The sequence below is a fragment of the Saccopteryx bilineata genome, chromosome 5, assembly GCF_036850765.1.
Source record: "Saccopteryx bilineata isolate mSacBil1 chromosome 5, mSacBil1_pri_phased_curated, whole genome shotgun sequence".
Taxonomy (NCBI): domain Eukaryota; kingdom Metazoa; phylum Chordata; class Mammalia; order Chiroptera; family Emballonuridae; genus Saccopteryx; species Saccopteryx bilineata.
The window spans coordinates 170,089,504-170,106,938 of NC_089494.1; the positions used below are offsets into that span (position 1 = coordinate 170,089,504).

The 17,435-nt window shown below is 37.2% G+C and overlaps 1 protein-coding gene across 6 annotated transcripts in view; it reads left to right on the forward strand.

Annotated features, from left to right (window-relative positions):
- ELOVL6 (ELOVL fatty acid elongase 6) overlaps positions 1-17,435 on the forward strand; it is a 166,206-nt gene that overhangs the window by 101,562 nt on the left and 47,209 nt on the right. For 5 of the 6 annotated variants that reach the window (XM_066279403.1, XM_066279402.1, XM_066279404.1 and 2 more), the window contains one exon: positions 8,730-8,861. The exons of the other annotated variant lie outside the window; for it this stretch is intronic. In XM_066279403.1, coding sequence (XP_066135500.1) covers positions 8,730-8,861 — 132 coding nt within the window. The remainder of the gene's footprint in view (positions 1-8,729; positions 8,862-17,435) is intronic. 6 annotated transcript variants of the gene reach the window in all.

A 17,435-nucleotide genomic window follows, 5' to 3' on the forward strand; every position in this document is an offset into this window, starting at 1 on the left:
TAGGGACACACAGTATTAGTTACCAGTGTACAGCAGAGAGATTTCCACATTTATATATCTTACAAAGTGATCATATTTATTCTACATATTACAAAATGCATGAAACTTAAAGGTGGCTCTATCTGATACTCCTCATGAAAAGCAGTAGCTCACTGAAGAGGCTCCCTGGGTTCACACATGCACTTCAGTAACTCATGCAGCTGTGGATGCTGCTAATTTGGGTGGTGAGGAATATACCAGAGTGTATTGACTTAAAGATGTAGCATCAAACCTCAGCTGTATCTTCCCGTGAGAATAGAAATAATTAATGCCAAGTTTCTTTGTGAGCAGACCCTTTGTTATCCCGCCCCCTCCCAGCTCAGAGACTTCCAGTGCTCTCCGTGGCTTAAATCAGCACTTGGTTTATTTTTCTGAGGGCTAGTAGCAGTAACTCTTCTCGCTTCTTCTCTTACCTAAGGCGTGTAATGGTTTACATATGACTCAATCTATTCTTATTTATTTAAAAAGAGGGAAGGGAAAGAAAAGAATATTAAGCCACAAATTTCAATGCTGTAATAGCAAATGGTAATAAATTAGTGGACACACACCTCACAACTTACTGCAGCCTTGAGGTAAAGACCGTCTTGACTCTGCTGCAGTTTTCAGAGCTCCACACAGTCTGACTTTAACCTGTGTTTCCAAACTGACTTTCTACCATCCCCAACCCAGAGAGTATCCAGCCTGGTAACACTTTCAACTTAACTCCTGCCTTCTGCTGCTGCCTCTTCCTATCCCAAAGGCGACTGACTGCCTCTGTCCTTTCATCCAAAGCCTTAAGAGTCCGCCTCAAAGCCCTCCTTCCACAGAGCATAGTCTCATGACAATATCTCCTTCCTTGGAATTGTTATCAAACACTGTTAGTTATAACACACTTTTTTTCCCCTAACTTGATTAGCAGAAGCAGACTGACTGTACTGTTACAGTGGGATTTATTTATTTATTTATTTAGTACTCAGGTGAGAGGTTTAATAAAAAGTTCGTGCACTGAGGTTAACCATGTTCAAAGGGAAAAAGAAATGGCTGTTGTTCTCCAAGCAAAAGCCAGGGAAACAGTTTTAAAGAAGTTGAGGTGGGGAAAATTGTTAAGCCAAATTCGGAGGGACCCAAAACATGGAAGACAGGAACAAGGTCCCTCGGTTACACATCAAAGCTTTATTGTCTAGCTTGGCCAAGCGGCGGCTATTCCGACAGAATTCTGAAGGAAAGCGCGCTGGCCCTTTGTTCTACTTAGTTTTTATAGTTTTGTAAGTGGGAAGTACAGAAGCAAAAATTGCAATTAGGAGCCCCTTACCACTATTGGTTATAGTCATATGTCCTTTAACATGATAGGATCACATTCAATTTGAAAGCCATACATCCTTTTGGGGAAAACAAAGTTCACAAGCCAACACAATGGTAGAAAGATGTCTCTTTACATATTAAAAGTCATTCCTATATTATCTAGTGTTCATCTGCTATCTCTTTGTCCTGAGTCACACGTGTTAACCATACACATTTACATAGGAGAGGTAGTTTTGGTGGGGACAAATGCCTGCAAATGGCTCATTGCTATGAGAAAAGGTTTATTTTGGTTTTTCTCTCCCTGTACCTGGCTAGCCATTCACCCTTTTCCCCACAGGCATGGTGGAATGTCTGGGAATCCATGTTTCCCTCCCCTTGGCATTTACAATACAATGCCAAGGGCCATCCTGACTATATCACACAGTACAGAGACTATTCTCACAATTTCTCTCCACACCTTAACCCAAATCAACAAAATGTTTCTCAAGCTTCCCAGAATATTAATATTAATTCTGTAGCTTTTGGTACTTTACAACACCTGCGGGTGAAGTGGCTCAGTGGCTCCTCAAAAATGATGTCTAAGTTTTCATTCAGTGGCATACAAACCACACTGCAAATAAAAATTGTAAAGCTTAGTATATTTTGAATGGATGGAAGGAAGTCAGCATTTTTCATCAGCAACCAAAAATATCTAAGGAAACAATGTTGATATCTTGCCAATTTATTAGACAGATGGCATGTTTTATGGGGCTGTGTGTATGTTTAACATTTTAAAAGTGTTTCTCCCCAAAGATTTTATTTTCAGTTGTAAATAGACAGCCAACAAGAAAACAGAATTTATTAAGATTTTTTTATAAAGGTGACAGGGGAAAAATTGTATTTTGACAATAAGTACAAGCAACTTGATCTAACAGATCTGTTCTAAGAGAAATGTACGATCCTGGAGTGGGAAATGGGTAGATAGGGAACCACATTACTGACTCCATTGTACCAAATGTCCTTCTGCTTTGGTCATGGCTCATTTCATTCGAAAAACTGAATTGCAAAATGTTTTTCTCACCTTTTTAACAAAGTAAGAAGAACCTGTGATCTTTAAATTAGCATTTGAGGGAAAAGTGGAATGAGAAAGAGCTATTTGCGACTCAAAGAAGCTCATAAATCATACATTTGGTTTTTGGGTCAAACATGACAAATTAGAATAACACCTTTTACTTTAGTCATAGCTTTGTCTTATAAATTATAAATTCATTTGTATTAATTATGGACATATTTCCATTGCTCTTTTTTCAGAATTTCTAGACACAGTTAATGTTTTAGATATAATTTTCTTGTTTGTGAATAAAAACTGCTAGAAAATTCCCATTGTCTTTAAAATAGAAAAATGCCCTTGTGAAGTCTTAGGGGTCTTGAAATCTCAAGAATGTGACAGAATCCAGCCCTGGTTAGAACTCCCAACAGCACAAGTTCAGATCCCTTTTGAGAAAACCCTTCTTTATATTCTTATGAAATTGTCACCAGCATAGAAACCCACTGATTGTCTTGTTGGCGAGAAGCACTGTTATTTCCTTCAGTCTATGGGTCTCCAACTCATTTGTAACCTGAAGATTACTTATAGAACCTTGAATTGTGTCCTGACTGGAGTCAAAAACTGAATTAAAGGAGAAATTTTAAGAGATGTGGCCTCACCAATTAATTAGCTAATTTTCTCAGCTTCAGACTCTTCAACATAGAACGTGAAATCTTCCTATATGCTAAGTAGGTGTCAGCAAAAGCAGGAGATGCTTTTAGGTATCCTTCCCTTTTCTTCTCCACAGCCTCATTTTCACTTTCACAACTTGTTGCATCATACACATGTACGCTAGCCACAAAACAAGGTTACGTAGACATGAAGGGCTAAGGCCATCTCCTGCAGGTGTTCATTAGCAATTATCCTCTGTTGAAATGCTACTTACATGAAAGTTTCGCCATTCTCAAATAAACTTGTTTGACTCTTGAAGTCATAAAGTATGCTGGCAGAGATCTTGATGTGAATGTTAAAGAGACTGAAGCTAAGTACTGGTTTCAGTTGAATCCCAGAAGCTGAAAACAAAGAAAACATTTGAATGGGTGCTTACTTTTTAAGAGTGTTATGGTCTGGACAATAAATACAAATATTGAGTAGCTACACTAGTGAGAATAAAAAATATCTCTTAAGAATGTTTTAGGACAAGGTAGCATGATAGAGAACTCTAAATCTCTAAGGATAAAGCCATTATTTGTTTTTATTAATTATGGACCAATTTCTATTATTCATATTGATGACAAAAATGGAAGGGGGGAAAGAGTAAATACAAGTACAACAAGCTCAGAGCTTGTCAATACTTCATTTGGGTGATCTTTATTTCGTTGGTTACTTCATGATTATAGCTACAGAGTCACCATCATGAAAAGTATTTAAAGAGCACCTGTAGTTAAGGTCTGTGCATGTAATGTACATTTATGATTTATTAAACAAGAAGAGTCCATGCCATCTAGAAATTGCTAGTTATCTGGTAATAAAACAATGTATTGTTAAGTTATAAAGGACAACAGCCAACACAAGAATAACCAACTGGTGTGAGTGAATCAAAACTATGCCAATTATTTTGGTCATGTCAGCAAAAAATATATATACTTTTTGGTGTGCTGCAGAATTTTAGGAATTAGTTTATGTGTGCCATGAGATGAAAAAGGTTGAAAATCGCTGACCTACATTAAATAGTAGGTGGGTAAACAGCAAGTCATTATTCATCTTGACTGTAATTGAACCTTTACCAGATGCCAGGACAAAAAGGCAGTTTTAATTCACTTAACCCCATTTGCTAAAGAAAATCTTATATTTTAAGCAAAATGGAAAAATTATTATACATTCAAGTATAAATGAAATATTTTGATTACTCAATTGAAGAGGTAAAAGTTAATACTTCCTTAAGATGATTTCCTGTTATAGAAAAAGCTTAACCCAAAGCATTATTTGAATTTTACCAAAGATTTTATATAGTATAGAGTGAGCAATACTTTTATTATGACATTTATACTTAAACAAATATCAGTTCACACTATTTTTTAAATTGATTTTTAGAGAGAGAAAGAGGAAGGCAGAGAAACATCCATTTGTAATTCCACTTATTTATGCATTCATCGGTTGATTCTTACATATGCCCTGACTGGGGATCAAACCTACAAACTTGGTGTACTGGGATGCAAGGTCACGGTGGCCATCGCCGCAGCCTTGCAGGTTCACATTGGATTCAGGCAGACGGTAAAGGAACTGGAGCCAGAAAATGGTGGGCCATTCTATTTATTAGAGTCTCGCAAGGGCAGACAAATAAATAGGCAGGGAAAACTGCTTCGCTCTTTCTCAGGGCTCCCAAGCCCCAACTCTCTGGACTCGCTCTCTGGGCTCACAGGCCCCCACCAGCAAAACAGGCCAGGCGGAAAATACCCGTTCTTCAGCAAACAATAGCAAATAGCTGCCCCTCCCCATGGAGGCAGGCAATTTGTAATCTGCCACCCTTGGGGCAAGCACCGCAGCCTTCCATAGACCACACACACATGGCGCTGCCCCAATTGGTGCCCCAGTGTACCAATTAGACAAACTACAAGCAAGCAAACCTAACTTACTTGTTTCACACTTGAAACACATTGATTTACCAACACCAACTGAGCTACCCAGCCAGGGCCAATTTCACATTGACTGCTCATCATCTAGATACAGCCTTGACAATTAATGCCTGTTGATTTTTGGTAGTTTTGATCAATATACAATATGCAGCTGTGATCATGAGCAGCCAGTGTCAGCAGCACTCCCCCTCCCTCAATTCCGTCATCTGTAGAACAAGGAAATTGTGCTTCACCTCTAAGATCCCTTGCGGTTCTCAAATTCTCTGTGTCTAATTGATTGACTTGGTCACCCTAGCTGTGGAATTGTGGATTTGTGAAAAATCTTTTAAAAATATGTGAAAAAGAGAATGGTCCTTCCCAAGAGGTTGGCTGTACATTAGGACTAGTTTTCATTCTAGAACTGAAGAAATTAGAGAATAAAATACAGAGGAAGATACTCATTCTTTTCTTGGTTGTTCAAGGCATATTATTTTCTCCCTAATGGCTGCAATGATAAGATTATATAAAGACATCCATTTAACTTGGTTCATAATTGCAAGTAATGTAACCTAACCATAACCAAAATCAAGATTAGATTGAATGATCAATAATTTGTACTCCAGGAAGTAAAGGGAGTTTGGATCAAAGTATTTCATGTCTAGAAAATATGACATTTGAAACATGAAAGTGTGGAGATTCTCTTACTCCTTTCACAGTTAAATAATGTACTACCATCTATTCAGGCAAGGGAAACAAAAGAAAAAATAAACAAAGGGACTACATTAAATTAAAAGGTTTTGGCACAGCAAAGGAAATCATCAATAAATGAAAAGACAACCCACTTAATGGGAGAACATATATGCCAATAATATATCTGTTAAGAGGCTAATATGCAAAATTTATAAAGAACTTATAAAACTCAACACCAAAAAAAACCCATTCCAGTTAAAAAATGGACAAAGGACCTGAATGACACTTCTCCAAAAAGGACATACAGATGGCCAATAGATATATGAAAAGATGTTCAATGTCACTAATTATTAGAGAAGTGCAAATTAAAACTACAATGCGATATCATCTTACACCTGTCAGAATAGCTATTATAAATAAATCAACAAATGATAAGTGTTCATAAGGATGTGCAGAAAACAAAGCCCTTATGCACTGAAAAACTAAAAATAGAATTGCCTTATGATTCAGCAACTTCGCTTCTGAGACTATGCCCAAAGGAACCTGAAACATTAATTCAGAAGAAAATAAGCACCCCTATGTTCATTACAGTATTATTTACAATAGCCAAGATCTGGAAACAGCCCAAGTGTCCATCAGTAGATGAATGGATTAAAAAACTGGTACCCAATGGAATACTACTCAGTTGTAAAAAAAAAGGAAATCTTACTCTTTGGTGTAGCATGGATGGACTTGGAGCTCATTATGCTAAGTGAAATAAGCCAGTCAGAGAAAGACAAGTACCATATAATTTCACTCATAAGTGGAATCTAATGAACAAAATGAACTAAAAAAGCAAAACAGAGACAGACCCATAGATAACGAGCAGGCCAACAGGGGCAAGGTTTGGAAAGGGTGGAAGAATTGAACACAAAAGAAAAAATTTATGGATATGGACAAGTGTGACAATTGCTGGGGAAAGGCAGGTGGGAGAGGTGGAGCAGGGTATGAGGGATTAATGGTGAAGGACGGAGACTTGATTTGGGGTGGTGAATACACAACAAAGTGTACAGATAATGTGCTGTTGAATTGTGCAACTGAAACCTGTATGGTTTTGTTAACCACTGTCACCCCAATTAATTCAATAAAAAGGAAGAAAACTAATGTACTACACAGTTACACAATGACCAGGGAATTCAGTAGGAGGGCTTAAGGAATTCTTATATGCTTGTAAGGTGACACATCAGGTACACCCTTTCTTCCCTGTCTTTGAAAGTTTACCACAGGAGAGCAGGGAGATATAAAGCTACTTAACCCCTACACCTGGTTCCTTAGCTATAAAATGAAGGTCATGTTTTACCGGCATTAGGGGTGATTAGAAGGATTAAATGATAAAGCTTTTAAGCACTATTTCTTCCCATAGGAATCACTTTTAAAATTATAATAATATGGTTATTGTCACTTATCATTACCTTTATAATTTAAAAAAGACTATATACTATTTGATGTTACTATTGCCTACATTAACTTGAGAACATTTTGTTTTTCTTTAGTGATTCCTTGCTTATATAAGTGTAAATGCAGACAGTGATTCTAATTCTAAAAGTAATTTAATGTACTTGCAAAATTCAAGGAAATAAAACAATAAATATATTTATGGTACAAAATACATTTTTTAGTAGTTCAGTTTCCATAGAATTGTCCTGCTTTTTCATTTCTGTTTGAAATATAGAAATAGTCTATTCCTTTCTGGAGGGAAAAAAAAGGATCATATGTCTTTTTCTAAGTATTTTATTCTTTAGTTATTAATGTATTACTGGGAAAGCACAACTGTTCAGTTACTTAGTGTTTGCAGAGTAACCACATACACGATTATTTTCGTTGTCAGAAAATCTGATAGAGCAGGAACATGATCATCCGGGTCTTTAATAAGCATTCCTGTGTACCATGTTTTGTGTTTCCAAGAGAAGAATTGGCAGACCTCAGTGGAAGTGAGTTAGTTCACCCTAACTTGTGGGTAGATTCCTGGCATCACTTCCCTTATCTGGCAGTTGTCACCAAGTTGGTCACTTGCACTCATTGAATTGGGAGTGTGCTTGTGTAAATAGTGAGGTCCTTCGTGAGTCAGCAATGTGTGTCAGCGGTTAGGGGAAAAAACAAAGTATTATACAAATAATGCTCTTTAGATTAATGCATTTTTCTATTACTTTGTAACTTAACTTTGCAATCCTTCCATTTTAATCTAATTGAGTGGAGAATACCCTTTTGTAAGGAAACATTGCTTTTTCAGGAAGTTTGCTCAGATAGTTAAATTATTTACAAGGCCTCTTTTACTTTTTGTCGAATCATATTCTAGAGAAGCTTTTGTTCTTTTTGGCATTATCAGTACTACTGTAACACTTCCTCTTAGCACAGTAATAAGCCAGCAGAACCTGGAGAGCCACCTGATATTTCTTAGCCGTTTCCGACTAGGAGTTGCACCTAAACTTGATTACTAGAAAGGGAATAATGAGCCCCTGTTCATCAGCCATTTTGGTAATCTTGTTTTATCTCTCCACCATTAATATTGTTTTCATTCTGTTTGTTTCCTGGGAATTTTAAAGGAAACCCAAGACATATAATTTCACCCATAAATATTAATTAAGTACTTTTAAAATTATGACTAACAACTTTCTGGCTTTATTTAAAAATGTCTTTTTCAAATAAGGATCAAAAAAATTCTACTTATTTGATCATTATGTCTTTCAAGTCACTCTGACTTTGGAAATGAGTTCAGTTGCCCTACAAAATGTCTCACAGTCTGGATTTATTCCCTACGTTTCCTATAGATGGGTAGTAAAATCAGACATTCAATTAGATTCAAGCTCAGAGTTTTAGGCAAGTGTGCTTATGGTTCTGTGTTCTTCCCTAAGGGAGGATTCGACAGCGCCATGCTGCCAAATGGACTAAATGTGCTGTAGTGAAGGGGGCACATTCCCAAGAACATGTTTCCAGTGCATACAAAGAGGGGGCTGGTAATAAAAGTTGATGAATAATGACTAAATCTAAATTTCTAGTGGATAAAAATAAATTGCTTAAGTTTTTATGTTATAAGATTTTGGTCTTTCATTTGTGCATAGGAAGAAATCTTTCCTGTTTTCTGCTCTGTACGCGGCCTTTATCTTCGGTGGTCGGCACCTGATGAACAAACGGGCCAAGTTTGAACTGAGGAAGCCATTAGTTCTCTGGTCTCTGACCCTCGCAGTCTTCAGGTAGGTTTTTTTTCTCATCTTCCTAGTAAAATTCATTTCATCAGCCATGGCTGAAAGAAGCAACTATTGAGCATTTTATCTTACATCTTATTTTTTGGTCATTGAATAGATTGAGGACATAAAGCCATGTCCTGAGAGAAAGACTTCATTGCAAAAGATTTCCCACACTATACTCAGTCTCTTATTTTAAGAGCTCTCAGGCCATCTTGTCCAAACTGCTCGTGTACACTGCTCACAAAAATTAGGGGATATTTTATCGCTTCTTATTCATTTTGAAATAACTCCTCATTTTTGTGAGCAGTATAGTAATCCAGTTTATCTCTTAGGACTAGAAACAGTGTGTCCGTTTCCTGTTTTTATTGTAGAAATTTAGATGAAGGGCTAAGTGGAAAGCCACACCAGTGAACAGTTATAGAAGTCTAAGGTAGAACTCAAGAGCACTTGAATGAGGGACATGCTGTTACTGACTAGTACTTATCAGAAGTTGACATTCAGGCACGACCAGTCACTAGACACATATCTGTATCAATATCATTAGACCAAAGAGTGTTTTTTTCCTGTGTCTCACAAAGCACCCTTCACACCACTGCCTGAACTGACTTGCAGGCATACATTTATACAGCCAGTTCTTTATGTCTGGTGGAACTCAGCATAGAGGCTGTCAGGACCAGGCCTGGTCTCCCCAGGGGCATCTGTCAGCCAACATCCAGACTCATTCCTGGAAGCCTGAAGAAGCATTGTGTAATAGTTGGTGATTTAGTCAGTCACAGCACTAATTATTGTACAGCTGGTGTCCAAACAGATGCCAAAATTCACCTACGGTGCTGACAAAAATATCTGTTCTATTGGTGTTTTGCATGTCAAACTTTCTCTACCAGCAAGTTTATAACTAGGCTTCTGGAGTAAGGGAATAGATGTAGATATGCTACAAAAAACAAACAAAACTATTCACTTTCATATTTATGATTTTATTTTTATTTTTTCATATTACATATTATTGTTCTACCACTAAGCAAAAAGAGATGGTATCATCAAAAATCTCATTAGTCACTTATGTCTTAATAAACGTAATCAAGAAGAGGGTTTTCACAAACCCCAGTGATCTGTACGTTTCCATTATATTGCTTCCCTGCATCCAAACACTCATTTGCTTGCTACTACAAAATATGCTCTATTTTGGTGCATCTTGTGAGGCACTGTGTTTGCGATACTTCTGATTTGGGTCATCCACTAAAGACTTCCTCCATTGTAGTATGGGTTGGGGCATGATTCTCCAACATGAAGTAGCATTTTTATTTTTGTTTTTATTTTTATTTACACTTAAGGTTCAAAGAGTATGACTCACCAAAAAAGATATTTGATATTTGAGGAAAAGAGTATTTTTACTCTCTGAGTACTAGGAGTGGGTGTTGGCACTAAGTCAGTTCTTATTTCTAGGACTTTCGGAGACCAGAAATAGGAAATCACTTATTTTTTAAAGAAATGTATCCCTGAGAAAGCAATCAATTAACAACTAATGTGCCACAACGAAGAGTTGATGCTTCTCATTTCTCCCTCCTTCTTGTCTGTCTCTCTCATGCACGTGTGTGGGGGGGAGGGGAGGAGAAATATAGCCAGAGTTGGATACTTTTAACTCATATTTATGACTAGAGAGTTTTTATTTCTTATTTATCTTTCCTCCTCTCATGTAAAATCTAAGTTCCCAATGTCAGCCAGTAATTATTCATTTACTTACTTTCTCCTATAATATGTTTGTGATAGTCATTAATAATACTTTGTCTTTTTTAGATTGACAAGTTTTTTTGTTTTCTCTTCCATTTCTTTAATTCTGTTAGTTATTTTACTGCCTTCAGAACCATGTTTTCTATAAAAATTTTAAAACCAGAACTATATAGAGCAGTTTGAGTGTGGATAGTCTAAGGCAGGGGTCCCCAAACTTTTTACACTGGGGGTCAGTTCACTGTCCCTCAGACCGTTGGAGGGCCGGACTATAAAAAAAAATTATGAACAAATCCCTATGCACACTGCACATACTTCATTTTAAAGTAAAAAAAAAAAAACAGGAACAAATACAATATTTAAAATAAAGAACAAGTAAATTTAAATCAACAAACTGACCAGTATTTCAATGGAAACTATGCTCCTCTCACTGACCACCAATGAAAGAGGTGCCCCTTCTGGAAGTGTGGTGGGGGCCGGATAAATGGCCTCAGGGGGCCACATGTGGCCCGCGGGCCGTAGTTTGGGGATCCCTGCTCTAAGGCCTTATAAAATTGATCATAATATTCTAATTAGGAATTTGGACACTGTTGATAGTGGATTCTGTTGTTGTATTAACTGAGCATCATTCCATGTTAGGAACAGTATATTGAGGTTTCTCTATGTTTACAGAATTCTAGCTGACAATGCATTGAATGAAAAAAGGCTAAATACAGAATATTTTTTATTATGCAATGTTTATGTAAGTTTTACTCATAGACACCAAAATCTATTTTATTTATTAATACCTTCAAGCATTTATTAAGAGTATTTAAAAAGATACTAGAAGAAAATATATTCAGTTCTTATATCTGTGGGAAAATAGAGACATCTTTTATTGAATGACTACTGTTGACTATAAAATAAAACCAAAAAAAAATTCAGTGCTTATAGAGCTTGGTGCTAGTGGACTGGCAATTTAGATATCGAAAGGATTTAAATTTTTTCTGTGATGTATTACCTTCTTATTCAAAACAAATGAAGCAAATATAATAATGTTGATATTCTGGGTGTTGGGTGTTTATTATTCTTTGGTTTTTTTCTACATTTACAACATTTTAAAAATTTATACATACACACATACATAGATGGTCTCATATGCAATTCTAGAGAATATCAAGTAACAGTTGCTATTACTTTATTTTGGAACCCAAATATCTTTTGAATGAAGTTGATACAAAAAATCAAAACTAACTAAGCTCTTGCTACAAACAGATGTTTTGGTGAATATTAACACAAATTCTTCTATTTTGGTCATATAGAATAGCTTTGTTATTACAAGACTAAGTTTTTGTAGAATATTTTGAATGGTTCTTACCTTACTATAATTCACAAATTTTCTAATCCATCTGTAAATAGTGACTACTATAGAAGTTTAGAAACTCCTTGCTCAGGAGACATTCTTGTATTAGTTGGTCTGCACCTACCCCACTTCCACTGCATTTGCTCTCTTTGCCACTCCAGGGTATCTCTAATTTGGAAAAGAAGGAAAGAGAAAAAGAACCAAACTTTCAGAGGAATTAGAAAATCACTGAAAAGATAGTTTTTTGTGTATTTTGCTGCTTAAGAATAATTCCTGGCCAGTTGGCTCAGCGGTAGAGCGTTGGCCTGGCGTGCGGGGGACCCGGGTTCGATTCCCGGCCAGGGCACATAGGAGAAGCGCCCATTTGCTTCTCCACACACCCCCCCTCATTCCTCTCTGTCTCTCTCTTCCTCTCCTGCAGCCAAGGCTCCATTGGAGCAAAGATGGCCCGGGCGCTGGGGATGGCTCCTTGGCCTCTGCCCCAGGCGCTAGAGTGGCTCTGGTCGCGGCAGAGCGACGCCCGGAGGGGCAGAGCATCGCCCCCTGGTGGGCAGAACCGGGTGGATCCTGGTCGGGCGTATGCGGGAGTCTGTCTGACTGTCTCTCCCCGTTTCCAGCTTCAGAAAAATACAAAAAAAAAAAAAAAAAGGAATAATTCCTTTCCCCAACTTGTCAAGCTTGGCCATGAGCTTTTTATAGTAGCCAGCGACCCCACTGTGATTAATTTCCAGATGCCACACATTGTGTTTACTTATGGAGTGGGACAACTGAAATTGGAAATTCATTTGTATATGCAGAGTACTTAAGCAAAAATTAAAACCCTATATTCATTCCTGTCTAGTTCAGAAAATGATGGGGGGTTTTTTTGTGGGGGTTTTTTTTTTTTGTATAATTTAGCATGAATTACTGGTAGAATATTTTTCTTCTTTTTCTTTACCTTTGGATGTTAACTGAATATGTTAACAGTCTTCATACATGCCATATAATTTAATTTATTGAAGGCTGTCATAGATTTTGATGGAGTAGATAGAATATAATCAATTGAGTTTTCACCAGGCTTGTAATGGATTCAATCCATTTGAGAATGATTTCTCTGTTTGTTTTTTGTTGTGTTTTTGTCTTTGTTTTTTACAGTTTCTTCCCATTACCCTCACCTTGTCCCCCTGCCAGGTTCAAACCATCAGCTTCTGGCATCAATGAGTCAGTCTTGACAAATATGATTGTGATGATGATGGCACCACCCCCTGCTTCCATCTTCTATCCCACCCAAGCTAAGGACAAGCATTTACTTGTTTGATGAGATCATTTCATGTGAATTTGACCCTAGTGCATTTTCGTAGGGTATATACTGAAAAATTCTGGTGATTTGAATTAGTAAATCCTATGGATGAGATTGTTCCTCATGGCAAACAGCATCAGAACTTTGAGGTGCTTATAATCCATTCATCTCAGGCTGTGACATTGATTTGTGAAGGACTTACTGTGTATTTATTTAAAAACTCCTTCTAGATTGCATACAACTGTGTGTGCTTCTGATTCAAACAGCCTTTACCCAGGATCTGTCAGGTGTTTTCTTCTCATTTGCGGCATAAGGAGATCCAAGCAGCCCCTACTAGGTCTCTAACCCAGAACGGGTCAAAGCGAAGTGTCTAGTCAGTGCGCATCAGGAGAACATAATTACTTTGTGCTGCGTATTTATGGATGCCAATACACACTTGATCAGATTTTCTTACTCCCATTTCACTCTGGCTTCAATGTTTGTGCCTTTTTTGCACAAAGCCAGATGTTCTCTACTTTGTAGATTGACTTCTCACCTCAGTATTCACTGGCAGTTTTCCCTGTTAAGACTCATTTTTATTTCCTGGCCATATCTTTATTTGTCATTTAATTTCATCATCAGCTGAAGTATACAATACATTCAAGATTAATAAAAAGTTTTTTTTTTCTTTTCTTAATGAGATTTCCATGAACAAAGCATTTAAATGTAGCACAGGAAATGTTCAGATAAGTATGCTTAATAGTGCAGAGCAGCAGGTGAATCATATTTAATCAAATCTCAAGGTTTTATACATGCACACATCGGTATTTGATATTGGAAGAATTATTGGCAATCACATTATTTTTAAGGAAACAACTATGTAATAAATCCGAGTGGAACTGTTCGGATGAGAGATAAGACATTTAAAAACTCCATATTAAAGGAGTAAGTATTTTATTGACCCGTAAAATGACGAAACAATGAAAATGATGAATTTCAGAACAACTTAATCAATTTATACTCCAGCACCTCATATCTTATATTTTATTCTATAATTGACAAAAAAGGCCCCTCTAAGTCCACATTATAGACAATAATTCCGGTGATATTAATGATATAAAACAAATAGATACATAAACTATAAATTTTATAGGAGAAAAGCTTCTATTTTATCAATAACAGGTTATAAATTTTACATTTTCAAATGTGTCACCAAAACAACAAAGGTAACAATTCTAAAGATCATAATGTTGAGAAATATAAGAACAAGTGGCTGAATAATTCTGGAAGTATGATGCCATAAATGAGAAGTTTAATAACCCATATTTTTTTTATTCAGTTATATGTAGTAAAAGCATGAAAATGTTTGACAAGTTTAGGCTAGTGGTTATATTGGTTTCTGGTGAGACAAAGAGGGATGGGATCAGAGACAGTCCAAAAGCAGGCTTCTGCTCCTTTTGTAAGATTTTTTTTTCTTCTTTTCCAAGTGAGAGTAGGGGAGATAAACAGACTCCTGTATGCACCCCAACTGGGATCCACCCAGCCACCCCCCTCTAGGACCAATGCTCTGCCCATCTGGGGCCATACTTATAACTGAGCTATTTTTAGGACCTGAGGCAGAGGCTCCACTGAGCCATCCTCAGTGCCCAAGCCTGTGCTCCCGAGCCGATTGAGCCATGGCTGCAGAAGGGGATGAGAGAAAGAGAAGAGAGAGGGGTGGAGAAGTAGATGACCGCTTCTCCTGTGTGCCCTGACTGGAATCGAACCTGGGACATCCACAAATGGGGCTGACACTCCACCACTGAGCCAACTGGCCAGGGCCAAGATTTTATGTCATTCCAAAAAGAGTCAAACAAGAAAAAGGTAACTATTTGATACAAAATATGGCTAACAATTTTTTTTAAAGTTGAAGGCAAATAATGAAAATATCTTTTTTTAACTATTTGATACAAAGTATGGCTAACAATTTTTTTAAAAGTTGAAGGCAAATAATGAAAATATATTTTTTTCAAAAGAAAAGCTAACGATTGTCATTGTATAAGATTCTGGTGAAATGCTGATTTACATTAAATAGAGTAAGTTAATATCAAAACACAAAGTTTGTGCCCTATTGATACACACACACTTCAATAATGGCAGATACAGTCATACTTGAGTCATTTTTTGTTTTCTCTTTTCTGACACACATGTCCACCCTTGATGCACTCGCCCAGCTCCCTGGAAATTTATTTTATCCTCGTTTTCATATATAACTGAAGTAAAATGCTATGTCACCTGGGATCTTACATCAGAGGTTTCAATGCCAACCCAGAGTGTCTCTGACTCTCCCCTCCACACTTCATTAGCCATGGCAGGAGTATCAGTAAGAGGCAACAGAGAGAAGTTCTATGATGCAGGCTACTTTATTAGAGCTGCATTTGATTTTTAGATGTCTAAAACTTGATCCTTTGTCAGGAGGCTCTAGTCTCAAATCGTAATAAGTGACACTGATTGAGTCACTTGACTCCTTTTGAAAAACCAAAAGCAAATAACAAAGATAAGAAATGGCAATTCTCTATCCTTTAAAAGCAAGACAGCTGATAAATGGATTCATTCATCCCGATTTGCTCTTGACAATCTTGGTTTTATGCCCACTATCTTGGTGTAATTACTAATAGCTCCCCTTTCACTCTCAAATATGTCCCAGTTTGAATGGCAAATGATACAGTTATTCTATTTATAACCTACTGAGAAATTATGTTGGCTCAATACAGAAAAAGGACAAATATCCAAATCAATTACTAACTTACCCCTAAGAAATCTTTATTTTTAGTATTTTTAGAAACTTGCTCGCCTGTCTATAACATGTCTAAACATTTGATTTATCATCACTCAAATTATAAAATATTCTAACCAGATTCCTTTTTGATAACATTTTATAATTTCTCAAAGTTTATTTTTCCTAATGAACATCTTTAAGTAACTCAAAATATACAAATAACTCTTCTAACCCATCACCAAGCTGTATAATTCTTTTTAAATACCTTGAGCAGCTGTCTGCTCTTCCTGTCATGGTCTGCATCACTTTACAGCTTGAGTATTACAGCCACCAATGTCTGTCTCCTAAATGTTTCATCTATCCAAGCTACTCTATATACCATGTTGCTTTCCTTTTTAAACCTTAATTGAAACTTTCTTGCCTATAGGTTAAAATTTAACCTGTTCATAAAATAATTACAATCTTTCCCTTGACCAGCCTTTCAACATTGCCCTATGCAAACTTTCTGTTCCACCTAACATATGTCTGATCATTGCCAGCAACACACACTGTGCCCATCTTCATCGCATGTCTCTGAACTCTTTGAACTTGCTATACCTCCTTCTTGTTCTTCATTCTTCTTCCATTTTTTTTAATCTTAGCTGTTGCTTAGACTTAATTTAGAATGTCTTCTCTGTAAAGGCTTCTCTGATCATATCAGCCCATCTCTCAGCTTCTCCCGAATTGCTGCTATCTTGTCATTTAATCAGACTAGAAACTTCCTGCCTTACCCATGTACCTCGCAGTAGACCATATGGGTTCCTGAAACACCTTGGCATATACAGTTCCTGGCCACTTCTTCAGTCACAAGTACTTGGCATTTTTAGTCATTTCCCGTGGTCATCCTCCTAACAGCTGCCTCAAAATACCCTAGTCCAGTCTTCATCTGGTATCTTAAGGCTTTACCTGTGGAAGTACAGACGTCCTTCAAGAAATCTGGGATTGACATGATGTAATTGGAGGAGCCTTCCAGAGGCCTTTAAAGCTCTTCTCAATCTGGCCTCTGGTACTGACCTCTCCTCCTCTCCTCCTGTCCCCTCTCTCAGGCAACAGTAATGTCTTGCTGTTTCTTAAACAGCAAGTCCCTCAGGGCTCTCACACTGGACAGTCCCTCTGCCCAGAACATTCCTTTCCCAGACATTGTAAGGGCTGGTCCCTCATCTCCTTAAATTTTACTAAAATTTTACCTCAGTGCAGGCTTTCCCACACTTGTCTCTAAATCATAGCAGTCCCCGCCCACACTCCGTATTGCCCATGCCTGGTTTATTTTTGCCATCCTATGTATTAGTAATCTCATTCATTCTCTTCCCTTCTGCTGGATCTGAGCTCTATGAGGGCAGGGGGTTTTTGTCTGATTTTTTTGCCCTGTCTTTAGTGTCCAGGTAGGTAATTAATAAATATTTACAACCAAGACTTCTTTATCCAGCAAGGCTAGCGTTTAAAATTGAAGGAGAAATA